This window comes from Phoxinus phoxinus (assembly GCF_949152265.1).
Source record: "Phoxinus phoxinus genome assembly, chromosome: 14".
Classification (NCBI taxonomy): domain Eukaryota; kingdom Metazoa; phylum Chordata; class Actinopteri; order Cypriniformes; family Leuciscidae; genus Phoxinus; species Phoxinus phoxinus.
The window spans coordinates 16,567,605-16,594,724 of record NC_136889.1 but is presented as its reverse complement, the minus strand read 5'-3'; the positions used below and the strand labels follow the sequence as shown (position 1 = coordinate 16,594,724).

The 27,120-nt window shown below is 37.1% G+C and overlaps 2 protein-coding genes across 12 annotated transcripts in view; one reads left to right on the top strand and one right to left on the bottom strand.

The window, feature by feature from the left end:
- Window positions 1-27,120, top strand: part of cdhr1a (cadherin-related family member 1a) — a 116,336-nt gene that overhangs the window by 85,895 nt on the left and 3,321 nt on the right. For 3 of the 10 annotated variants that reach the window (XM_079634205.1, XM_079634206.1, XM_079634207.1), the window contains 13 exons: window positions 18,835-18,930; window positions 19,426-19,571; window positions 19,647-19,697; window positions 19,778-19,867; window positions 20,017-20,103; window positions 21,129-21,248; window positions 21,399-21,542; window positions 22,473-22,551; window positions 22,664-22,764; window positions 23,095-23,298; window positions 23,835-23,987; window positions 24,358-24,522; window positions 25,732-25,799. In XM_079634205.1, coding sequence (XP_079490331.1) covers window positions 18,894-18,930; window positions 19,426-19,571; window positions 19,647-19,697; window positions 19,778-19,867; window positions 20,017-20,103; window positions 21,129-21,248; window positions 21,399-21,542; window positions 22,473-22,551; window positions 22,664-22,764; window positions 23,095-23,298; window positions 23,835-23,987; window positions 24,358-24,522; window positions 25,732-25,799 — 1,445 coding nt within the window. In that variant the 5' untranslated portion in view covers window positions 18,835-18,893. Of the gene's footprint in view, window positions 1-14,408; window positions 14,548-18,147; window positions 18,333-18,834; window positions 18,931-19,425; window positions 19,572-19,646; window positions 19,698-19,777; window positions 19,868-20,016; window positions 20,104-21,128; window positions 21,249-21,398; window positions 21,543-22,472; window positions 22,552-22,663; window positions 22,765-23,094; window positions 23,299-23,834; window positions 23,988-24,357; window positions 24,523-25,731; window positions 25,800-27,120 lie in introns of those variants that run through there. The other 7 variants (XM_079634202.1, XM_079634204.1, XM_079634203.1 and 4 more) reach the window with 4 other exon arrangements.
- Window positions 6,797-14,543, bottom strand: chst3a (carbohydrate (chondroitin 6) sulfotransferase 3a). Of its 2 annotated transcripts, none has more exons than XM_079634211.1 (3): window positions 14,000-14,543; window positions 8,738-8,914; window positions 6,797-8,638 (listed from the first exon to the last, which is right to left on the bottom strand). In XM_079634211.1, the coding sequence occupies exons 2-3, from the start codon at window positions 8,815-8,817 to the stop codon at window positions 7,465-7,467; spliced, it is 1,254 nt and encodes a 417-aa protein (XP_079490337.1). In that variant the 5' UTR covers window positions 8,818-8,914; window positions 14,000-14,543; the 3' UTR covers window positions 6,797-7,464. The 2 variants fall into 2 exon arrangements, with proteins under 2 accessions (XP_079490337.1, XP_079490338.1); XM_079634212.1 differs by lacking the exon at window positions 14,000-14,543 and adding an exon at window positions 9,027-9,361.

Genomic DNA, 27,120 nt, shown 5'->3' with positions numbered 1-27,120 from the left:
AGAGGAACAGCTCTTTTAAAGAAAAGACGAGTGACGGTTATGGAAGAGGACATTGTTTGGACGTTTCTTTCATTATGACAGTGGTGCCGAAGCTTGACCCCGTTTTATGAGTTTTAAAAGACAATCACGGACCTCGGAAATGCTTGTTAGGTCTTTTATGGTCTGTGGTCTCAGGCTCTCTTTGATCATTACTGACATCATTCCAACCTCTCAAACAAATGATGTTTGCAAATGTAACGTTTACAGATGACATTTAACTGTATACTGTCTTCGTTACCAAAAAAAATATTGATATCCATACAAAATGTACTTTTGTAATTAAAGAAAATTGTAACTTTAAATTATAAATACTATGTTTTCTAAAATATAATTATATAAATATATACATATATACTATTACAAATATCTCTGTTAATTGAAACAAACATGTATTAAAATATACAAATATTGAAATAAAAGAAATGTTGCCATGAATAATAAACTAAAACTGAAACTGAAATGAAAAATAAATGAAACCTAAATTGCAATATAAAAAAAATATATATAAAAAAGGCACATAATGGAATTACAGTAACACTTTACAATAAGGTTTCATTTATTGACATGGACTAAGAATAAACAATAATTCTACAGCATTTATTAATCTTATTTCATGTTCATTTCAATATTTAGTAATACATTATAAAATCAAAAGTTGTATTTGTTAACAGTAGTTAATGCACTGTGGATTAACATGAACAAACAATGAAGGACAGGATTTTTAATCAACATTAACAAAGATTAATAAATACTGTACCAAAATGTATTGCTCATTGTCAGTTAATGTTAGTAACACATTATCTAATGTTAACAAATGAGCCCTTTTTGTAATGTGTTACTGAAATTACTAAAAAAATAAACTAAAATTAACATACATATATATATAGATATATAGATATAGGCTCTATATATATATTATACATTTTATTATTTTTAGTTTTATAATAAAATGAAAATTAAATAAAAATAAGTTAAACCTAAAATTCATTATTTTTTTATGATCTATGTATATTTGTATGATCTATAGAACCCATCTATTTAGTGTGTGGTTCCTGCAGCTTGAGGACAGTATGTAGCTGGTGTATGCTGGATATTAAAGCGGTGTGCCCATTAGGAACAGAGTGACAGTGCTGTGCACCCCTGTCCTCCATTAACTGCGGATTAGTGCTGGACCTCACACCCTTTGATGAGCAGATTCTTCACATCCGCTCTGCTGAAAGTCGGCGGGCAGTTACGCTCTTGTGCACACACTTTTTCCAAACCTACTGTATTGAACATAGGAACGGTGTGTTTGTCATATGCATTATTCCATGAAACTGTATCTCGTTCACGACAGAAGACAATTCTCTTAGTGCTGTTAATGATTCAGTGATCTCTCAAAAGAGAAGAGAATTGAAAGTAATATAGTTTTGATGCTGTGAAGACAGCGTTTAAAATAGTGAGAGGTCATTTTGAGGAGCTGACCTGTCTGTTTCAGAGCTGCTCTATTGTCTAGTGCACACTGCCCTCTACTGTCACAGAGCTTCAACAACAGGACACCAGGCTTATGAGCAGCAGCAAACATGTTGTGGCTTCAGGGTTTTTTATAAAACTATCTTATTTAGTTACCCATTATAATCAAACACCTTTGTTGTTTGGGTCTTTTGAGCATCATCATGAAGAAGGGAGAGCAGAAGCTCTCCATAATATTACATGTTGCCCAATACACTACCGTTCAAAAGTTTGCGGTCAGTGGGATTTTTTAATTTTTTTGAAAGCCTCCTAAATATTTACAGTAAAAACAATGTTATTGTGGAATAATATAACTATTTAAGATAAATGTTATCTATTTGAATATAAATTATTCCTGTGATGGCAAAGATTAATTTTCAGCATCATTACTCCAGTCTTCAGTGTCACATGATCCTTCAGAAATCATTCCAATGTGATTTCTTGTGCGGGTAAATATATTTTTAATGAATACATATTTGAAATATAAATCTTTTGTAACATTATGTATTTAATGGCATATTTGATCTATTCAATGCATACCTGTTGAATTATACCTGAAAAATTATATATATTTTTTACTGACCCAAAGGTTTGAGCAGCTAAGGGATTGTACATCCCAAACCACTGGTTCAGGTAAATTATTTTATTAGATCAGAATGAAAAATAAACGTGCAAAATGCCATTGCAATCACAAGAAAAAGTTGTTATACAGTTAAAAAAATCCCTTAGCTATTTCTAATAACAGTACCATTTAAACGTAGCTCTATATGTAATCAAAACCATGTTGATATTCAGTACAACCTCAATTTTATAAATTTAATCAGTATTATTTATATTATTGTAAAATCTACATAAGGCCCAGTTGATACATTTTGTTAATATTTTGTAACTTGTGATGTACTGTAAATATCAAGTTTGCAGGCACTGATGCACTATTCAGAATACATCACAAATACACTTTAATTAACAGTAATGTTAAGAAATGAAATGTAATATCATGAAGAATGGAAACTTGGAGGGCTTTCCAAGACCTGTATTTATTGTTTGTTGATGGTAATTATTGGCAAAAAAAGTCTCTCTCTCTCTCTCTCTCTCACACACACCCACACACACTCACTCTCTCTCTCTCTCTCTCTCTCCTCTCTCTCACTCTGGTTAAGCCACTTATTTTTCCCCATTTCCAGTGCAGACGCCAACCAGACACTAAAGATAAACATCAGCAGTGAGACCCAAGGCACGACTAAGCAACAACTCAGAAATACCTTTTTCCATAAACATTCTTTTTTACCCTTATAATAAGTAACCCTTTTTTCCGGTTTCAGACGTTATTTTTTTCCTCGTGTTATTTGCGAGGCATCAATGAATCAGTTTGAGTCAGTGGAATAATCCTTCTGTGTTGCATATGATTATTCAGCTCAAACTCTAGCAGGCCAGCGGGTCTCTGGGCCATAAACAGGCAGTGCTGTGTTCTTTATAGACTGGAAGCTTTGGAAAGACAGCATGAAAGGCCTGTTCAACGGCCGTCTGAGCCCTAGTGTGGACAGAGCTCTACTTAGAAGGTGTGGCACATCCTGAGAGAGTGGAACACATGCACATACACATCAAGACTGATTTCCTGTTACCCTGCCTCCACAACGCTCACACAGTAGTCCGAAATCCAATACGAAAAGTTATGTCACACTGTAGCATCTCAGGGACTTTAAGCAACAGCTGATGGAACGGAAACTGTTCTATTGCTCTATTTTAACCACTACTTCTGGATGTTCTACTGCAACCATCTATAGGAGAACACATTTACTGTAGTTGTTATATACGTGACAGATTAAATGTAAATGTTATACTTTATAGTTACAGTCTAACCAAAAATATTCAGACACCAGATATAATTTGTGATTTTTTTTTTTTACTAGTGGGTGCAGGACATATAGTCAATTTATGTAAGTGAGGATAGCAAAATAAAGTAAAATGTGACATATTATACCCAAAAATTCTTCATACGATGATATGAAATTTATTTTTAAAAATTGGACCAAAAATATTCAGACACTTTGACCTGACCATGATTTGCTTGAGTGTTTTTTCTTTAATTGCTAATGCGAGCTTTTTACACCACAGACTGAACTAAATTAAGCATTGCTTGGTAATTGGTTGAAGTACGGTAACTTGGTATTATCTAGTTGTGCACTTAAATTTGACAGCTGACAGCTATTCAACCTAATTCTTTTGTGAGACAGTCTAACAGAAGGATGGCCAAAACCAGTGAAATATCAACTGATTTGATAACTCTGAGTTCTTGTCATCTTTTATTACCATTTTCTAAACTACAGTGAATAAACTGTGATCATTTGAGAAATGTTGAAGGTGTCTGAATAAATGTTGGTTTGACTGTGTGTGTTATTTTAATTGTATCTATATTTTGTTAAATGATTAAATGATTTGTTACGGTGTTCTCTTTATTGTTAATTATGAGTATTGCGTTCTTTGGCTATATGGCAGTTAACAGTTTACTTTCGGTCACCGTTGCCGTTCCATCAGCAGCTGTTGCTTAAAGTCCCCAATGTCGGCAGTCCAGATGCGTTAAATCTGACGCACGCAAAAAGACTCGTCCAGTTTTACATCATAAATCTGTGACACGTTTGGGGACTGTGTGCTGCATACAGTACATGCAGGATAGAAATGGATAGGTGGAATCTCTGAGACATTTGTCTCAAACGACCAAATCGTGGGCAAAATCATAGTGTGAACCCGGCTTTAGGTGATGGTCAGCGCGGTCTGACGCTGCTGGTCTGGCGCTGCTGCCCTGTCACGTACAGCAGTTAGACATATCTCCCTAAATCAGTGAAGAATTGAACAAAAATTACTAAAAAGGAAATTTCTCTGACATCATAGTCCTCGGATATGAACATCGGAGATGTGTTTGATATTGATTTGTGGGGAGGAAAGTCCTGTGCCAAATGAAACATGCAATTTGCATACGTCCTCAGCATGAGCTATAGCAGCAGAAATCCTGCTGGTTATAAATGGTACTTTATTTTCAGCATACTTGCGTCACAGACTCTTACACTCAAAGAACTGATTTTTTTCAGTTTGTTCTTGTGGAAATCAGCCTTCACGATTGTCGCTGTTTTGTCAATGCAAAATTTCCCCATGGACTCATTAAATCAGGGATTCAGATTCCAAGGGACATTTCAACACTGATGCATCACAGTAAACCCATACTTTGTAAAATGCCAGTGTGTAGGCAGACACTCGGCTCTCTCTCTCATTGTTTAACAGATGCTAGACTCTTGAATGCACATTTATCTTACTGCCAGTGACTGCAATAGCAGATCTTAAATTAGTTAGTGTTGCACACAGATAGCAGCAGTACAATTACACAGAAACGTATCATAGTAGGCATTATGCTACAAATAATTTGTTTTTGTTTTTTGAGGAGGAATTGCAGTATTTATGTAAAGAACAATGTATGAATTTGTATTCTGTGTGACGTGCTGCTTGCTTGCAGTGCAAGTACAGCTCAGAGCATAAAGATAAACGGCACCTCTTTTCAAAGAACTACTGCATTGCCAATAAAGATATCTATAAGCTTTGGTTTACATAGCTTTCCATGGTCAGGAAATAGTTTGAGGGTGATGTGGATATTTGGTTCTGCAGTAAATCTGTGTTAAGATAAGGTTTTAAAGTTATGTTTGCAGAGAAAACATCACTGTTTCCAAGCTCTTACTTATGTTTTAAGAATGTCCATGGAGATTTCATATTTATGTCATGCTGTCATTTGTAAGACTCCATATGTTTCCTTGTTTCCTAACAATACTTCACAAACAGTCAGTCTAAAAATAAAATGGTAACACTTTACAATATGTTCTCATTTGTTAAAATGTATGTATTAACTACCATGAACTAACAATGAGCAGTACATTTGTTACCGCATTATCAATCTTTGTTCACAGTGCATTTACTAATGTTAACAAATACAACTTAAGATTTTAATAATGTATAAGTGCTGTAAATGGTGAAATTAACATGAACTAAGATTAATAAATGCTGTAGAAGTATTGTTCATTTTTAGTTCATGTTAACTAAAGAAGTTAACGACAGACTAACTCTCTAATAAACTGACTTCCCCTCAGGGTTTGGGAGAAGCTTTGAAGGAGGCTGTAATGGACCAGCTCACCCCGGGAGGGTAAGAGGGCGAACCGCAAACCAAATCCAAATACATACCAGTCACAGTCTAGATCGAAATACTGTGCCCTGACTGAGTATGCCATGCTGTCCATATCATATATGGCTTCCGGTTTCCTTGCATATAAACCTCAAGGTAGTAATTTTCACTTATAAAGCTCTCCATAACCTTGGTCCTACTTACTTATCTGACTTACTTCAGCCTTATGCTCCTGTTTGTCCCTTACGCTCTTCCAGTGCGGGATTGTTAGTCATCCCCTAAGTTTAGTCTGGTGACTATGGGAGCCAGATATTTCAGTGTTGTCGCTCCCAGGTTGTGAAATGCTTTTCCTCAAGACATTCATCAAACATCCACCATTTTCTCCTTCAAAAACCTCTTTAAAAAAAATGTTTTTCTGAGTATTACTCTTCAGCTCTCAGTCTGTTAATTGTACCTTAGTATGGATATGTTATTTGTTTGAATTCCTCTTTGTTTGTATCTTTAACCTAACTTAGTCAGCGACTTCTGTATATTGCGTTCTGCCCTTGGTATGTGTATTGTGCTTTGATGTTGATGTTTATTTGGTTCTGTTTCCTTGTAAAGCGACCTTGGGTGTTGGAAAGGTGCTATATAAATAAAAATTATTATTATTAATATTATATATTTTTTTCCTTATTTATATGTATTTATTTTTTATCTTTATATTTATGTTTGTTTTCTCTTCTTATTTGTTAGGTTTGTTTTGTGTTTACGCTGTTGTCCTCCTATATTTTGTCTTATGTCTTGTCCTACTAAAATAAATAAAATAACTAATGAGACCTTATTGTAAAGTGTTACCAATATTCCGGCGTCCTCCTTAGTATTTTGCTTTTGAAATAAAGTATTTTGATCTCTTTTTTTAGGAATAAAATTATTGTTTTAATGCCATTTACTTCAATGCTTTCTAAGCATAAACTTTAAATTAACATATTTATTTTCCAACCTTTACTCTTTGGATTCTATTTGTGTTTTTATTTTTTTAAATATAATTAAAAAAACGTCAACTGCATGGACAACGGTCTATTTTGTGCCTTTTTAGAGAGAGAGAGAGAGAGAGAGAGAGAGAGAGAGAGAGAGAGAGAGAGAGAGAGAGAGAGAGTGTGAACAATGTCACGATTGTGCTTCAGGATCACAGCTGGCTGTCAAAAGCTGCTTTTTATACGGACAGTCTCTTCACACAGTGAATGTTCCACAGTTTCACATCTGGTAATATCCAGTCACATTTAGAATTTTTTACATCCTACAATAATGAGAGATGACAAATTTGGGCTTTAATGTTAACAAAGCAATTTAAATTAACTCTGCTGACCACACACATAAATAAGATTTCTGCTTGCTTCCCTTTTAAAAAAAATAATAATGATCCTTTAGTTTCTTTTCAGAAAAAAAGAAATGCTGTTCCTAGACACACGTTCACAGGCAGATCATGTCTCATCTTATGAGTATAGATGATTTTTGTCCTCAAACTTTGTTTTTTCAAATGGAGGCCTCTAAAATCAATAACTCATCAAATCAGTTAGCTTTTCCAAGAGGGTATATGTTCAAATAAGTCAGGTGATGTATGCCACAAGTACCTCAGTGTAAGCAATGTCCCAGTGTGTTACAGTGTGCCAGTGTGTCACTGCCATGCATATTTTTTAGTCCACATTTAGTATAAAAAGAAAACCTTGTCACATTTCACTCTTGGTTTTCCTTTACCAATGAATGCATCTCAGAAATCTAATCTATTATGACTAAATAAAATGTTTTTCTTCAAGCAAACTAAAAGATTTGTTTAATAGTGTCTGTTCACTGTCTACAAACCTATACCCAAAGAGTTTCATGGTCGGTCCACAAACTTTCTGTACAACTTGGGCCAGTTTGAATGGTATACTACGCCGCCATTTCTCCACCTGTTCCGATGAGTTTTTTTGGGTGGAATACACGCCGCTTGCCTCCGCTGATGCATGCGTGTTCCTCAGGATCCAGTCCCGGGCTTGTGTCGTCATCGGAATCTCAGTGAAATTGTACATTTCTGCTGCTTTCTGCATGGGGTACCTGGCGATATCCTCGTAACGTACTAGCATATAACGTTTTTTCAGCCATTTAGGCTGACTCAAGCCTAACTCGGCGGAGATGCGGATGTTGTTACAGTTTCCTTCAAGACGTTTGACCTCCTCGTCCTCTATAGGCACGTCCCCATTCACAGCCCAACTTTTCCAGTTCCGGTACTTACCGGCAAAGGCCACCATCCTCGATGCCAGGATGGCTCGAGGATCTCTCACCAACTGTATAAGTTTGATATCCAACCGAGGGTCCTCTACTAGAGAACGAAGTGTGTCTAGCTGCCGGACCCTCACTGTTTTGATCACCCTGTGCTGTTTTTCTAGGCAGGCCTCAGACGCCAACGTCAGATTGAGCGGTCCGCAACGCCTCGTCCTGCAGCGGTACCTCTCAAAAATGTCTTTTACGACCGGAGTGCAGACTTGCTCCTCGCACAGGGCCATACTGGACTCTCTGCGGAACAGGGCAGGGGTAACGTGGTCCCGTGGAGGAGGGTTAATGAAGTGCTCCAACATGGAGAAGTTACACAAGAAGAGATGCTGCAGGACATCCCTGTACACCCAAACGGAAGTGCTAGAATTTGTGCCACTCTTGCCAATCGACAGCATCCTCTCCACGTGCCAGAGTGGCTCAAAGAGGTAAAACATGTTGCCGCCATGTTGGTTGAAGAACTCGCCCACAAAGGAAGATCCCGTACGAGTGGTGGCCATTAAGAGGATGTGCTTCCGGCCTGCCTGAGTGCCATTCTCAGAATAAATGCCCTCTGGATAGGAACTGTTGTCCTCCATTACTTCCAGACCATTGTAGGGCACTGGAGGCTCTGGCGTCTGTGTGCTCCGTCGGAGTGTCAGCTTGTCTGAGACCCTGCAAATATTATGAATTTAAATAAATTAATATCAATAATTAAAAAAAATGAGCAGCTCAGAATGAATATTTATTTTCAATGAATTCAAGCATTCTCACCTTGAAATGATGTTGTTTTCTTTTTCAATGATGACAAGTGCCACAATGCAGATAAAGATGACTGCATACTTGTTCCTCATTCTCAAATTAACTTCTATTTAGGAAATGCTTCTAAATAGTCGCTGCTGCCAACTGGTTTGGGTTCATCTCATGTCAGAACCTGGGTCTCCAATTCATCTGCAATGAACAAAATCAAGACAAGAGTGTTGGCACCATTTCCACGCAGACATAAAACTCACTAACACACCAGAGCCCTAAGGATTGATTCCAAGCGGTGACAGATTTATACCGTTTGGCACAGGAGACAGACTATTTCAGCTTTGTTCCCAAACAAGCAGCCTGTACTGTCATCACCTGTCCAGTAATTCCACTAATGTGGAATGATGAGAGATGATGAAGAGGTCCACAGTACACAATGTCTCTCTTTTGTTACTGCTTACTGTGGGTCACCATGAATCAGTACTATTTTAGCATTTTAATACTGAAATATATTAGTATTTAAACCATCCATCAAAGGTTTATGGGTTTGTTTGTTTTTTAAATGAGTCTCGTGCTCACCGAGCTGTAACATGTATGCTGTGTTTTGACTCTGTTTTCCCTGTGCCTGTCGTTTGACCCACAAGTGGGTTTGATTGTGTTCACCTGTTGTTCTTTAATTAACTCGTTAGTCCCTGTGTATTTAAGCCCTGAGTTTCCCTCTGTGTCTCGTTAATGTGTTGGTCTGTAGTTTTCACGTGTTCCTTTTTGGTCTATTATTAAAGGATTGTTGTTTTTTATTTATTCATGTGCTACTTTCTATATAACCACCTGAGACAGTTGCAATTATTTAATAAAAAAATAAAAAAACAGTAATATTTGTGAAATATTTTATACTGTTTTGTATATTTAAATATGTTTTAAAATGTAATTCCTGTGATGGGAAGCTACATATTCAGCAGCCAGTACTCTGTATTTAGTGTCACATGATCCTTCAGAAATTATTCTAATTTGCTGCTCAAGAAACATTTCTTATTATTATCAATGTTGAAAACTGTTGTGCTGCTTAATATTTTTGTAGAGATTTACTCTTTTTTCAGGATTCTTTGATGAATAGACCTTTAAAAAAAAAACAGCATTGTGTTGAAAAGGTAATCTATCCGAATGAGAATGGAGTGATCCACAAGCTTCTCAACAAAACTGTAAGGAGCAAACAGGAAACTAAATCATAACTCCGAAGCTTTTTTTGGTTCTGCCTCTAGGCAACCCACAGTCAAAAAGAAAATGACGCTTCCTATTGCAACAAGACTTTCCTGTAGCTCAGTGGTAAGAGCATTGCGTTAACAATGCAAAAGGTTATGGGTTCGATCCCAGGGGATTGCACATACCTATGTATAAATGTATAGGATAATCCAATGTAAGTTGCTTTGGATAAAAGCGTCTGCCAAATGCATAAAAATTTAAATGTAAAAGACTGAAATGTCTTTATTAAATCTTGGCAGCCAGATGTGGAATTTTGTTTGTTTGACAATGCACCATTTTCTGAGAAAATAGTTAGGTAAGGTAGCCTATACAGTTTGTGATAAACAACATGATGAGTGTCCTCTGCAGTGTCCCTCTAAAATTATCTGTTGTTGTATAGCATTTATTTAATGTACTTTTCCATCTATCTTAGGAAAGCTGACAGAAACTACACTGAAATTCTCAGCTCTTTCACCAAGGGTTCAGGACCTCTGAATTCCACAAGCCAGTTGTTCACTGTATGCATGCTGTGGGGGTAGTTTTGGTTTACCTGTTTAATTAACCTTGGTTTGGAGATTTCTTTCCTCAAAAAAGTTGCATCACTTGATTTAAAACGTAAATTCTTCGAGATTTGAATACAGAGCTTTAAATAGGCTTTATGACAGTTCTAAGGAAAGTATTCATGCATGTATAACAGGCTCTACTGAGTATAAAAACTCCTGTAATGGAACTGTTTCCTGTAGGGAAATGGTAAAGGAACGACACCATTACACCACTAAATAAATTGGGCTGTTACATTGCAATAAAAGCAATAGCTTTAGAGCATGTTTGACCCCAGATAACCCCACTGAATGGCTTTAAGTGGGTGAGCTGCCATAACCTGCCGTAGCTCTGTTCAGGACTGTCGCTTACCAGCAATGCTATGTGTACCTTTTACAGCCAGGCAAATAACACCAGTTGACGGGGGTTAATCTGGACCACATCAAGAATACATCTGTGCAAATAATCCGACCAGACCTCTGCCAGACAGCGGCTTTTATGAATGTGACATTTTCCTAAACCGTGTTAAAAACGCAAGGAGAGACAGTGCAATATTGCAGTCGTGAAGTAAGACGTGTACCGGTGGGAAAACTGTCATAGGTAAATGCCATGCAATTTGTCTGCACAAAGAGTAGCATTTGGATATGACACAATTTTCGAGCCGTCAAGGAATGATAGTGTGCAGTCTAAGTAAATATAAACCAATTATGTGGGCTTATTATGCCATAGCCGTCAAACTGTCAGGCACGCCGGTTGAGCTGAGATCTTTACATATTCAAAAACCACTGGAGCATTTGACAAATCTGATGATCTGCTCAAGCAGAAACGGACATCACTCTGTTCATCATTCCCATACAAATTACATTAATGGCTTCTCTTACAGCCTTATAGATGTGTTGGGGGGGGGGGGGGGGGGGGGGTGCTTAAATAGACTTACTGTATAGCAGTATATCGGTTTAATTTTCTTTGTGTAAAAATACTTGATTTTTTCCCCCCTAAAAATGGAAGATCCACATCAGTATCTTTTTAAAACAAAATACAGTGCATCTGATGCATTCATACCAGTCTATGACATATGGTCAATCATTTTAAACCTTTGGGATAGCACCAGTTTTTATCCAGGAGTATTACATGGATATAATCTAGTGTCATTTTCTGTCAGAAAACATGACACAGGAAGTGAGTTAGCATGGGTATCAGAGAGGTGTGTGCTGTCTGGGGCCAGGGATCATGTTTCATCCTTGTGTTTTTGTCTTGTTTCATTACTGAGCGCTTTGCGGTTCAGCAGTGCGTGATAGCACCTTCTGGGAGATAGGCAGTGTTTAGCTGGAGTTCTTCTATATGAGATAAATCCACTATTACCAGTGACAGGCTCACTTGTGCTGCCTGGACCCACAAGTTGCAGCTGTAGCAGCGCTGGAGGAGGGGAATGGGAACAGGGGGTGCATTTGTCATGGACATATCACAAAATGTAAACATTAAATGAGACCTCCCAGTCTCACACCCCACACCCACTCTGATATGTGCTTCACACATACACCAATACCTCCTCCCACCCCCTTCCTGCCATTCAACCTGTGTTTATGGTCTGTGTGGAGGACGTGAGTCGGGTCTTCAAAAAACTGAAGATTTGGAAAGCTTCAGACCCAGGCGACGTTTCACCTGCCTGTTTGAAAAGCCTGCGCTAAACAACTGGCTCCTATCTTCATGCAGATCTTCAGCAATTCCTAGCTGCTTCAAACGCTCCACTATCATTCCCCCCCAAAAAAAATCTGGTGGTCTTAATGTCAGAGACAGGTTTTGGCCCACCTGAAGGACATCGCTGGATCCCCTTCAGTTACCGAGCAAACAGGTCTGTGGATGATCCAGTCAACATGGGACTGCACTAAATCCTGCAACATCTCAACAGACCTGGGACTTACGCAAGGATCTTAGTAATGGACTTCAGTTCGACCTTCAGTACCATCATGCCTGATCGTCTCAGCCAAACTGACCCAGCTCTTTGTGCCAACCCCAATCTGTCAGTAGATCACCAGCTTCCTGACAGACAGGCATGTGTGCTCTCCCCACTGCTCTCCTCCCTGTACACGAACGACTGCACAAGTCTCCTCTGTATAGCTTCTGATTGCAGATGGCACCACAGTCGTCGACCTCATCCAAAACTGTGTCGAGTCTGCGTATCGACTGGAGGTTGAACAGATGGCTGTCTGGTGCATTCTTAACAATCTGGAGCTGAACACGCTCAAAACAGTGGAGATGATATTGGACTTCAGGAGAAACCCCCCAGCACTCACCATCATGAGTGGAGTCATCTGGGCACTACCATCTTTTAGGACCTGAAGTGGGACACTCACATAGACTCCATAGTGAAAAAGTCCCAGCGGAGGTTGTACTTCCTTCGCCAACGGAGGAGGTTCTCCAGCTGATGGACTCAGTTACTCGACCGTTATTGAGTCTGTCCTGTGTTCATCAATAACTGTCTGGTTTGGTTCAGCTACCAAAATAAGACATCAGAAGACTATATCGGACAGTCAGGACTGCTGACAAAATTATTGGTGCCCCCCTGCCTAATCTCCAAGATCTTTACACCTCCAGAGTGAGAAAAAGGGCTAATAACAGTGAAACTCCCAAGACTGTATTGTTTCTATAACTGTGTGAATGTGTACATAACATCTCAGAATTATACATCTGTAACATATCTGTACATTCAAATCTATTATATATTTTGTTCTATATTTCTATTGCTGTATTACATTTTTAAATAATATTCTTAGTGTGTTACATTTCATTTTTATTGCCTAATTCCTATGCATGTCTGCAATATGTCTATAAGTTCTTCTGCACTGGAAGCTACTGTCACCAAGACAAATTCCTTGTGCGTGTAAACAGTTGAAAATAAAGCTCTTTCTGATTAAAGAGACGTGGCACCAAATGGCTTCTCTCACATACGCACACACATAAGGACACACTGTTCTTTCACTTGCTGTTTTGAAGTAATCATTGTGGACATAAGATTGACCATGATGACAACAACAATATAACAACTAAATAAAATACAGAATGGTAACATATTTGCATTATATAAAAAAAAAACGAAATATACAACTTAAGTTTTTTAGTTTGTTTTGTGATGTAGACGAATAAAACAAATATTATATGTATTAAATCTTCTGCCATAAATCTTTTATATTAGCTTTAAGATTAGATTGGTTAACAATTGGTTCACGTGGACCATAACCGTTTTATATCAAGCTGTGTTTTTCTGTGATACTTTTTGAAATGACAAAATCCTCAAATTGACTCAAATAACTACCAGTCAACTAATTTTATCATATGGCTACCATTCTTGCAAGAAGAATAACACAAGATCTGACTGACTGACAACAGACAGTTGCAGTTAAAGTGCTTACAGAACTGTGGCAGTAGTGAACGTTATTACACCGCGACTGTGGTAAAATAAGTATGTCATCGACATTAGGCTACTGAAAAAAAAAAAAATCTTACCTCACTGACTGAATGAGTCTCCAGTGGTCCATCTGGAGCTGGAGCAGCCTGAATGATCGCGACCGGTACACATTGTTCCTGTGCATATATGAAGACTCCAAAATAGCCTACTGCACAAATGATCTACGTGAGTGAAAACGCTAACTACACCAAAAAGTTAATTGGCCTATTAATAATTCCGTATTTCATGCCCTGGTCATCGTATTCCTTTCCACGAACAAAATGAGATCATTCAATGAAAAGGATCTTCCAACTTAGACATGTTTGCTGGAACGCATATGTTGAAGGGTCCCAAATTCATTTTCAGACTCTAGCGACTTTGAAGAAAAAACTTTCATTAATTTATTTCCATTTGCGTTTTTCTCCGGTGCAGCATGCTGGAAAACGTGTCCATTACTCGCCGGGGTCTCCAAGTTTGGGCTATACTTGGATACACGGTCACGTGGTCAAAAAAAGAACCCCCTGTGTGAGTGTTCACAAGGGCTTTTCTGTTTGAGGAGGGCCCTGGGACACTCTTACGTGGATTCCTTCACCCCCCTTTTGCTCTGGTGAGTCGATGGGTTCTGCTAAAACTAAAACACGCGGCGGTAATTTACGGAGACATGAACCCGTACACTGACTGACTGAATGAATAATTGGCAGAAACAACTGTTTGAATTACGACGCTCGAGCCAACATGGTTTCAGCCAAAAGTTTCATTAGTTAGGGCCTAGCCTACGGTTAAACTGGATATTTTTAAAACAGTGTAAGTAGGCTACGTTTTTAAACGTCTTTCTGTAGTTATTTATTTAGATGAAAGTGTTGGCAATCAGTTAGTAGCCTAACTTGGAGTAACCTGCTGACTGTGCTTGCAGATGTAGACAGGATAGGATTTGCGTTTTATTTAGTGTACTCTTGTGTTTGACTTTTCGTCTTTGATGTGCTGCTGATTTTGCACCGAATGACCGCTTAAGGATCACTGAAGTATATTAGTAGTAGGCTACCACGACACGAGGGAGAGCCTCGAAACGTTCAGCAATAACATCATGTAACCACGTGGGGGCGGTGATGTACAGTGTTACTCACAATATTTTCAATTAACTACAATGACTAAAATACTCACATTCTCAACGCTTTTGTTGTTGAATGGACCAATTGTAAACTGCAGTTGTATAACCCAAGCATATAATATATAGGCGTATACTGATGATTCCAAAAGCTATATGTACCAAGCTGAGTCTTATCAAACCACTATAAAAGTGCCAAGCTGTGCAGTTGAGGAACTGTAGTGTTCTTGTGTCATTTAACGTACGGTGTAAATAAGGTTTAGACACTCTAAAAAAAATGGCTGGGTTAAAAGCAACCCATTGGCAAGTTGGCAACCCAGCGCTGGGTTGTCTAAATATTGGAAAGAAAAAAACCCAGCAGGTTGAGTTGCACAGTTTAACCCAATGTCATCTAATTTTGACTGAAAGCTGGGCCAATTTAACCTCATAAATGGTTATTATTTCCAGTTTTTTCTTGCAGCAAATGTTATTTATACATTTAGTGAATTTATATAAATTATTTTTAATTATTTATATTGATAAACAAGTCAAGTCACCTTTATTTATATAGGTCTTTTTACACAGATTGTTTCAAAACAGCTTTATGGTGATAACAGGAAATGAATGCAACAAAGATTGTTTTGGCTGTACAGCAGCTCTAGAAGAAAGTCATTGTACAGTTTAAGTAAGTCCAGAATTGATTCATTTCAACATATGCAACAACATATGCACAGATCAAATTTTATTCGATGGCAAGTTCATTAAAACAAAATAAAACATATAGTTTGTCTTCCTTCAATGTGTGTCTGCAACTGTATCCTCTCCATAATGGCCGCTTTAACTTTATTTATAGCTTAAAATCCAGAACCACGTTTGTTTACATCTCTGAAAATACTTTGGAAATGGGAGAAACATGAGATAAAATGATTGGCTTGGTAAACCATGTAAAAGCTTAAACTCTGAGCTATAATACATAATATATTTTCAAATGAACTGAAGTTTGTGAGAAGATTAAAATGACGCAAATATGTTGATGACCCAGACTTTGCATTCAGTTCAAAGCTTATTTGTAATCCAAGACATAACATTTAGAAATGTGGATTGAAGATTTCAGGTCTTTAAAAAAAAAAATTATAGTTAAACATTAGTATTGAAACTGGGATTCTAATGAAATAGCTAATCTGTCCCAGAGCTCCCAATTTAGATGTCCTTAACGGTGACCTTGTTATAGCCCATATTATTTGCACATGAATTCTAAAATGCTGAAATTGATTCATTAATATCGAGTTGTTTCAAGATATTTTCTAGTAATTATAATTTGTTGTCTATTTTGTAAAAAACATCATGGTATAATTTAAAATCACCATGGCAGACCCTGGGTGTCATTTGAGGTTTCTTTCCATTGTGAACTTTTTTTTTTTTTTTTTTTGTGCACGTCCAATTTTAGACTTATTTTCAGATTTAAGAAGATGATGATATTTTGCATAAATGGCAAATCTGCCTGTCATTCAAGCTTTCGATTCTGTCACATAATCCACACTGCCGATGTATGACTGACGCACAATACACAAGAAATTTCCTGGGTTAATCTGACAATAAACTGGATTTTTGATCTACTTTTCTGTTTTTGTTTTCTCTCTGACTGTAGAAAGTAAATGGAAATGCAAAGAGTTTCCTTTTAATGTTATATATATATAAATAATCATAATTATTTGTAATTTCATTATGTAGACAAAGTAAGTGCATTGCAACAAATCTGGTAATCATAAGCAATATCAAGGCAACATTTTCATGGTCATATTAAAGTAATGGATATGTTCAGAGTCCTGTGTTTTCTGCGGTGCACATGCAGAGATGCTTCTGGTGTGTGTGTCCCTGTAGACTGGCTCTGAACACTACATGATGATGAAGGATTATTGTAGGTTAATCTGCTTGCCTGCCATCTGCCTGCTCCAAACAAATTAATCCTGAAAGCAAAGCCACACTCACAAATGTAGATGAAGGTAAATTGGCAGGTGTTTCGTTTTGTGATCCACACAGCTGCTCATCTGAGCAAAATGTAATACGGTTTCAATTCTGGATTCAACTGGATTCTGAAACATTATTAGAATTTGCATTGTCAAGAACTTGCATTCAAAGTCAGTAATACCATTCAAAGCCACTTTCAAACACTTTCACCCATACCTATGTATTTAACTGACTTACATTTATAACAATGAACGCTATATTTATCCATATAAAGTTTTTTTTCAATGTTTTTTTCTACTAAATTATCAATATTAGCTCTTGACCTGGAGAAAATAGGACACTGTAAAAGATTTTGTTTAGCATTAAACTTCAACTAAATTGAAGCATAAATCAGTGTTAAAAAGCTCTAATAATAAAGGTCATGAAAGAGAGAGGAGACATTTGCTAATGCTGATGAGTATTAGATTACATAACTTTATATTTTAAATGTGGTCTGAACATGCGCTCTGAAATGTAAACTGGATTGTCTTTTTTTTTTGAAGATTATGAGATTAAGACTATTCTTCCTCATATATATATATATATATATATATATATATATATATATATATATACACACTATATGTGTGAAAACAGCACATAATATTTTACACACCCGAATTAAGTGTGTGTGTGTGTGTGTGTGTGTGTGTGTGTGTGTGTGTGTGTGTGTGTGTGTGTGTGTGTGTGTGTGTGTGTGTGTGTGTGTGTGTGTGTGTGTGTGTGTGTGTGTGTGTGTGTGTGTGTGTGTGTGTGTGTGTGTGTGTGTGTGTGTGTGTGTGTGTGTTTAGGTTTAGGGGTAACAAATTTAGGGGTAGAAATATAAGTTTGTACAGTATAAAAATCATTATATGGAAAGTCCCCATAAAACATGAAAACACAACATCTCTTAAAATCAGGCAATTCTTTCATAATATTTCTTCCAGTATTAATTGATTCCTTTGTGACAGAGATCTAGCATTTTAAATATGGTATTTCAGTAGTGCCATATGTAAGAAGATGTTCTAGAACCTGTCATATCAGGTCAGGTGTTCTCCTCATGAAGCCCCCTAGTGGCCATTAGCTGCAAAAAGATGGGCTTCTAAAAATGTGCCATGGGTTAAGGCTTGTCATTGGATTAGACTCTTAGCACCTGTCTTAGCTCTACTCAATCTGAAATAAACACCCTTAGAAGGACTCTGCCGTAGCTCTCTTTACTAGTGCGCTGTCTGGCCTGCTGTAAATGCTTTGCTTTATTAGGATGAAGAATGCTATGGGAATACAGTTTTCATCATTTCTTCTGCTAGCGCATTTCTGCTTTGGTATGTATTCATGAAAACCTTTGAATCCGAATGTGACTCAGGCTATTAAATGTTCCTTTAGTTGAGTATGTTATACTGTTGACTGGTGTAGATAATCGTGAGTACTGTTATATACTTCTTTTATGTTCCTCCCTCATTTGCATCACCTTTATTCCTGCTTGACAGTAGGAGTTGAGCAAATACAGACTTGCCTGAAAGAAAACTACATCTAAATCTAAATTTAGATATAAATTCATTTAAAAAATGAATTTATATAGTGAAATAGATGTGGTAAAGCAGGGGATATAGAGGCATTTATGACGTAAGACACCTGTAATCCCAGACAAGTGGATAGAGAGAGTCATTAGTATTAGTACGTTATGCAGTGTGGGATCAACCACATGTCAGTAAAATGACTAATATTGTGATATGTGCAGTTGTTGTACTTGTCCTCATAAGTCTGGTTACGTTACACTGTTAATTGAGGTATGTTAATCTGATATCTGATTATTGTTGTTTATAGCTCAGGCTGACTACGCACCCTATTTCTATGATAATGGGCCCAGCAGTAACAACGGTAATATGGCAATGTTCAATCTCTCAGAGGATACGCCAAAAGGTAAGGTCAAACTTTTGTACCATCAGATTAGAAGACTGTTTGATTTATCCTATTGTTGTCTCCTCTGTCTAATTGTAAACGGTATTAACATGGCCACTGCTGTTTTCCAAAGACCATGTGTCTTGAGCTGGGTGCAGGCTTGGCGAATCTGCCCTTTGAGCTCGGCATAATAAGAAAACATTTATATTCATTATAAAAATGCCCATGGAGTCTTTTCCAGGTCTAGAAATCACACTTTTTAAATACGCCTCCTCATATATCCAGGTTTTTCAAGACAGTGGGAACCCTGGTTCCTCAAAGAAGAAAAACATAAAACAATTGAGGCTGTGAATTATAGTAAACAATATCTTGATTTTTTATCATTTTTGCTTATTTTAATGTCTTATCTTAAATCATTTAAAGCCCCGTACCGTACCCATGGTTGTGAACCACTGCTTTAGATGTCATTTTGATTTGACTTGAACAGAAATAACTGCTTACAACTGTAAATTACAGGAACACAGATATACGTTCTCAATGGAACTGACCCCGAAGGCCAGCCAGTAAAGTATGGAATGACCTTTGAACCCGGATACAAAGAATATTTTCGTGTTCATCCGAAATCTGGAGCAGTAACTCTAATAGAGGAACTCGACAGAGAGGTACATTTCAAAACACGTATCAAGTTTTAAATGTGCTGAGAACATTAGTGACACTAACCCATCTGCTTATCACAGGCACAAGATGACATTGAATTCTTTGTCAGCATCTCAGACGGCCTTAACAAAGTAAGTATTGTGGATTTTTATCCAGTGTATGTGATGAGTTTTGCAGTGATTGTCTTTCTAATGCTCTGGTGTCATGTCAGGTAGATGAAAAGGTTTCGGTTATTGTCACGGATGCCAATGATGAGAGACCACAGTTTCAGAACATGCCTTCCATCGTAGATGTGCCAGAGGTGAGGAATCTTGTCTCAGAGAATCTGTACTTAATTATTCTTTACTAAATCGTTTAGGTTCCTATAGAATATTTTGGGGAAAATACCTGGCCAGCGAAAATGATCTGTATAAACAGGCTTGTTTGAAAACTGTATGTGTGTTTGCACAGAACACTACATCTGGGAGCAGCATCTGCAAAGTGCAGGCAGTGGACAGAGACATCGGCTCTGGGGGATCAGTCACTTACTTCCTCCAGGTAACATCTGGCATCCATTGGAAATATCAAACATGAACTGAAGGTCAAATGAAAGTACAGGATTACTTCTTTTCTTTCCCCTCAGTTTTCACCCTTTTGTTCATTACTGCAAAGTCTCATAGAATATCCATATAAACGGGTCATAATCATAACTAAAGAATAAATCTATGAGCACATTTGAAATTGCATTTAAATATGATGCTATTTTAAAAGTGAATTATTTTGTTTATTTGGTGTAATAGAATAGGTTAACACATTATTTTTCACATGCTATACATTGCAGTACCTCTGTTTCCAGTCTGTCTGAAACGCTCTAATTTATATTAAGCTCCTCCTTTCCTAATAGCTCAGACTGCTCTGATTGGACTGCAGACCCAGTGCGTTGTGATTGGCTAAACACCTCAAGCGTGTGTCTGAAATGTAACGGCCCTTACCATAATCGTGAACTTCTGCTTCCAAGGCAAAACACAGTTAATAATAATAATGTAGTCGGTTTTTACCATATCAGTTGGAGCCCGAGTCAGATTCTGCAAAATGCGGATGATAAAGCCAATCGATCAGAAGCAACTTTGCAAGCATGACTTGAGCAGAACGTTTCACAGCACATAGCCGGCGTTGTACTTTCCTAGGTTCAGGAAGCTGTCCAAATGATAATGATAAATAAATCTTAACATCATCCAAAGCCTGTTCTCATCCAAACACACAGCGACTCCGCGACATGACAACAACAGTTTTATTTAATGAAACCTCGCCTTTCATTGCGTATGCCTTTATTGCGGGCATTAAGCTAATATTTCACATTGTGACATAGGAAATATTATCTGGCCTTCGATCAAGACGTTTTAGGTAGGTCTGGATCAGATCAGAGCAGAAGAAAGTTTTTATATTTCCCATTACGACACAGTATGGATATTTAATTCCTGTTGCTTCATACTATTCATCATTGACCATTTTATCACAAGCTCATAGACATATGGGAATCCATATAGAGTGACAGTAGAATCTCTGTTTGTTCTTAAATCTAGAGCAGTGAACCGAGCTCAAAGTTTACCATCGACCACCATAGCGGCGTGCTGCGGATAAAACCAGGCGAAGCCCTCGATTATGAGAAATTCCGCACACATTTCATCACTGTGGTGGCAAAGGTGAGAGGGAGTTTGTTCTCCTTGTTTTACCAGTTCAAGCTTAGTTCTTCCATTTACTATCCTCATTTTAATCATCATTTTAATCCTTTAGCTGTTATAATATTTTTGCGTCATAATGAAATATGAAGGAACACTAACTTTTGTTTTCAGGATGGAGGTGGCGTTTACAAGGGCAAGCAACAAGTGATGTCATCATCTGCCACTTTGACGATAAATGTGATTGACACTCAAGACACTCCTCCTGTGTTTGTTGGAACTCCTTACTTTGGTTATGTCTATGAGGTCTCTTCGCCTGTGAGTATCCATCGTAACATTACACCATGACTTCTTACACACACTCTACAGGTCCAGTGTGATTCAGTGTGATTGAAAGTGATTAAAGGCGAATTATTATAATATATAGACACACTAAAGTTTGGGGTCAGTAATATTTTTTGATGTTTTTGACAGAAGTCACTAATGCTCACCAAGAGACTCACCAAGCATATATTTAATCACAAATACCTTTTTTTTATTTTATTTTTTTTATTACTGTTTTCTATTTTTATATATTTTAAAATGTTACATAAAGTATTCTAATATGCTGATTTGATTTGAACAGGTATGAATTTCTTTCAAAAAAATTAATAATAATGCTTCATGGCAAATGTTGTCCACATTACAGTTTGATCCTGCTAAAACAAAAGCACAGCATGCAGGTAAAATCAGATTAAAAAAGATACAAATAAATAAAGACTGTACTGAGCTACTGTACACATGCTCTCAAGACAAGATAGTGTATCCCCTATCAAACATTAAGGAAAAATTACAGTTGAACATAGCTTGCTAGAAAACATTCCTTACTTTATCTGCTAATGTTACCCTGTTGCTTTTTTAGCAAATGCAACAGCTTTCTCAGATTAATTTGTTACCCAAAATGAAAATACTTTGACAAACTGTGTCAAGTCAAATCAAGTCACCTTTATTTTTTACAGAGCTTTAAACAATACAGATTTTTTTCAATGCAGCTTTACATTGATCAACAGAAAAACAATGATTCAATTATGCAAACATTCGGCTGTAAAGCAGCTCTAAAAAGACAAATGTGTCATTGTTCAGCTGAAGTCAGTTCAGTGTTGATTCAGTTCCATTGTAAAAAAAAAAAAATAATAATCCGTTATTTAATGAATTGTGCAAACTTTACTGCTCCTTGTCTAAGATCTAATAACAGGGATCTTTTTACAGGGATCTGAGATATTTACAGTTTTTGCCAAAGATGGAGACATGGATAATCCAAATCCAATCATGTATTCATTAGACTCTGGTAAGTATTATTGGTTAATATGGAAATGCATTTATTTTGCACATCTTTTTATGGCTGGAAAGGAATTTCATTATGAGCTTTCACTTAACAAATTTCCAACCAATTTATTCAGCAGCAGATGGGGTTTTTGCCATCAATAAAACCAGTGGATGCATCACTCTGAAGGTGTATCCAGCAGACCTGAGGAGGGAAGTCTTTAATATTAAAGTCAAGGTTAAAACCATTTTTTAACTCTATTTCTAATTCTGTTTTATTCTGTCTCAAGTGTGATTTTTTTTTTTTTTCTGCTATCAAATGTTTGGTGACTGGACGTTGTTTCCCTCTGGTCTCTGACTTGAGACAGAGCTTAAGCCAATTTCAGGAATAAGCCAATTACTAAAATCTCTGTCCACGCTATTTAGTTACATCTCTTTTAAACTTGCACGTCCTCATTACAAGAGCATCTTGAGTCAATGAATACAACATGGATTTTTGTACTGTAACTGCTGGTTGGTATAAATGTATTTAGTTGAATTAATAATCAGTCATTTATTCCTTTCTCAGGCTTCAGAGGTTAGTCCAGAGGGGAAACGCTTGGACTTTGCAGTCACTACAGTGACCATTAAGGTAGTGGATCTGAACAACCATCCACCCACATTCTTTGGAGAGAATGGACCGCAGAACGTGTTCGAGTTAACTATGTATGAGCATCCTCCTGAGGGAGAGTTCCTGAGGGGCTTGAAAATCACAGTCAACGACTCTGACCAGGTGGGCACCATTTGTTTCAGCAAGGCTCGTCTTAGCTAAAAATGTGTGCATGCCGGTTTATAGACATTAGAGAGAAAATCTGGTGACCTGTTCTGCATTTTAAGAGAATTTAATAAAAGCTGATTGAGTGTTAGAGTAGTTTTGTAGTGCAGATCAACCATTATTTAAAAATCAACTAGATAAGACACCATTAGTTTAATGTATTACTTCCATGTTTTCTATGAGCACTGTTCAGTCATAGTAGAACATTATTATCTCCATTACATAAATGACAGGAAAGCACCCAAACAAGCAGGTGGTCCCTTTCGTCATATTACGCAACTATATTTGTAGTTATTCAGCATTTAGTCACATTGATATGCAGAATTCATTACACATAAAAGATCACATGGATTAGCACATCATTTGTCCAATAATCATTGTTTGCCATTCATTTAAAATGGCTTTAACTTATTCCATTTCTATGTCATTGATGGATGGTTCTCTCTATTAGCTCTGTGTGAAAGTTTTTGTTTAAACTATATGCTTGTTCCCAGGGATCAAATGCCAAATTCCACCTCAGACTGGTGGGCCCAGGCCGCATGTTACGAGTGGTCCCTCAAACCGCTCTGAACGAAGCACAAGTCACCGTCCTTGTAGAGGATTCTGCTGCAATGGACTTTGAGAAATCACAATTCCTGACATTTAAGGTGAATAGAAGTTCATAGGAACCGTTTAAGAAAAGTGTACCGGTTGTACTTTAATTTGACTTTTAAGTGCAATAAAATAAAGAATTTCACAGGGTCTTTCTCAGGAAATTGTCCAGTTTTTCAGGGCTTAATGAGTCAAATGATCAATTTTCTCAGAAATATCAATGTATCAACAAATGTTGTCATATCAATAAATTTATTTATTTTATTCAATGGACACTAAAATGGTCTTATAAAATACAATTACTTTTGAATCTATATGTAATTGTACCTGTAATGGGGACACCAATGGCCTGAGAATGACCCTACACTATTATAATTCATTATAGACTACCAGTTGCATAAATGTGTTTATGCTCATTGTTTCCAGCTCCTCGCCATAGAGATTGACACACCTGAGAGATTCAGTGCCACGGCAGACATAATCATTCATCTGCTAGACACCAATGATAACACTCCGAAATTCACTTCTGATTTTTACATCGCTCGGATTCCAGAAAATTCACCCGGAGGATCCAATGTTGTGTCTGTGACAGTGAGTACAGAACACTCTAGGCATTATATGCACAAACAGATTAACATGTTTGTCATTCTCTCTAGACTGCTCTGTTTATGGAAAAAGACGCATTATACGCATTATTAATCTAAATATAACATTTGAGGGGTTAGCTCAGAATTCCAAATCATGCTCAGTATGTGAATGCATGCTAAACAGTCTATTACGTGGTAAGCTGCCAGATGGCTATCATTTTCATTCAGTTGTGTAACACTAAAACCCCAGATTTGTGCTTTAATAGACAAAAATACCATCATGATTATCTTTTTTTGTGTCAGAATGCTCAAACAAAATGGTACAGCTTTTTTGTTCTACAAAACTATGATACTGATCATGTTTATTTCAAATTGTATATGAACAAACACATATTGAATCTAAAAACAATATAAGGTTTAAATGCACTACCACTCAAACATTTTAGGTCAGTGATACATTTTTTTTATTCAGCAAGGATACATCACATTTATCAAAAGTGACTAAAGACATTTATAATGTTACAATTTTTTTATTTAAAATAAACACTGTTCTTGTAAAGTTCCTATTTATCAATGAATCTTGAAGCAAAAAAATGACAGTTTCTGCAAAATTATACATATTAGAATGATTTCTGAAGGATCATGTGATGCTGAAGACTGGCTGCTGAAAAATCAGCTTTTCCAGCACAGGAATACATTAAATTTTAAAATATATTAAAAGCAATTACTTTAAATTATAATAATATTTCACAATGTCACTGTTTTTACTGTATGATAAAAAAAGAGACTATGAAACAAAAGTATAAAAAAATAACATTTTCTGACTAGGACCCTGAGTTATTCTCCAAATCTAACCCTTATGCAGGTTCAATGCTAAACTCATTTCTGTCCGGATGTGAACTTGTCCCACTCTGCCCTTCATCAGTGGATAGAGAGATTGAACCCTATTGAGATTAACCCTCACCCTGTGTAAGCAAGTGCTCGCCACATGGGAGTTATCCTGTTTCTGGACTACAATTTGCTAAATGACCTGCCGGATTTTGACCTCGGAGGACATGCTACAACAAGGGAAATAATGACGTAGCCTGATTATCAAATCCCACATCGCCCCTAATGTTTTGCTTTTTGGCTCAAAACGTCATCTGTTCTGTTACGTAGAAGTTGGCATCTCCGTATGCCAGTTGCTGACGTTTGCTCCTTATGCTCTCTGCAGGCCACAGATCCTGATTCTGGTCTTTGGGGTGTTGTCAGATACTCCATCTATGGCTCAGGAGCAGACCTGTGAGTACCCTACCCCCCCTTTTAAGTTTTTTTTCCCCCTCCTTTTCAGAGTGTGTGTGGTCTTTTTAATGCCTGAGATCCTACTGATGAAATGCCAGCCGACTGGAATAAGCCATGTGAAAAACAGTTGCTTATGCAACATCATTAATGCCAAAACACAGACTATTTAGTGAATGGGAGAACAGGAGGGATGTGAGCTCGCCTCGATTCATCACACACAGCCTACAGATACTAAAGCTAGGCAGAATTCAGTTTCAAATAACTTTCTATGTTGTTGTAAGACTTGCTTTCTGACTCTTATCTAGCTGTACTCAGGACTAGCTGTTCCCAGGTGGATCCGATTTTCCTTTCTTTTATTAGATTCCAAAGGCAGCGCTCAAATAGCTGAAATATTATTGCCATCTTGGGACAAAGTTCAGTCCTCCCTCTGTTCTCAGCTCTTTATTCAAAAAAATCTGTCTCAAGCTTCCCAAACCCAGAGACAGATTCATGGTCTTTGATAGTAACCTATTTGTTATATTTTATTGAGCATAAAACACATAAATATGTGTAAATGATGACTTGTTGACAGAACAGGCATGGTAAAGCTTTCCGGTAAGCTTCCCTTTTCCAGCTGTGTGAACTCTCTCATTGGCATGGCTGAGTGAGCGTGGGATCTTTTGTGTTTTGTTTCTGCCAGACAGACCACACAGCCTGCCAATGGCAGCTTATGCCTGATTTTATTTACCTGACAACAACACCTCTAAATTGACAGTATACAGTCTTTTGTATGCAGTTTCATTCATCAGATTTTATCATTGTCAGTATTTAATTAATATTTAATGAACTACACACTTTTTTTTTCAAATGACAACCGTTTTTCTCTATACAGAATCGATTAACTAGAACTGCAAAACTAAATTTCACTGCAAACAAAGAGTTACCTGGGCCTCCATATTGGTTAATCCACTAATGGGATTTGAGCAGAAAATAGACTGTTCTCCTTTTCATGTAACAGCCCCACTTAAAGGTGCAGTGAGTCATTTCTGCACATTAGCTGCACAAAATGGAATTAAGTATATAAAATAATAACCAGACAGATTTTCAGAACACTTTCACAACCTCCAGGGTTTGGACAAACGTCTGTTGTGTCGGGCCAGTCATACAGAGCAATATATACGTACACTACCATTCAATAGTTTGAAGTTAGTATTTATTTATTTTTTTTCTTAAGAAATGAATACTTTTATTCAGCAAGGACATTAAATTAATCAAAAGTGTCAGTAAAGACTTCTAAGATTTCTATTTCAAATAAATGCTGTTCTTTTGAACTGATTTCAAC

What these genes read in the sequence shown, in the direction of transcription:
- chst3a (XM_079634211.1), bottom strand. Translation starts at nt 8,817, where the DNA reads ATGAGGAACAAGTATGCAGTCATCTTTATCTGCATTGTGGCACTTGTC. An exon ending in GAAAACAACATCATTTCAAG is followed by an intron (nt 8,639 to 8,737) that starts GTGAGAATGCTT and finishes TAATATTTGCAG; the next exon opens with GGTCTCAGACAAGCTGACAC.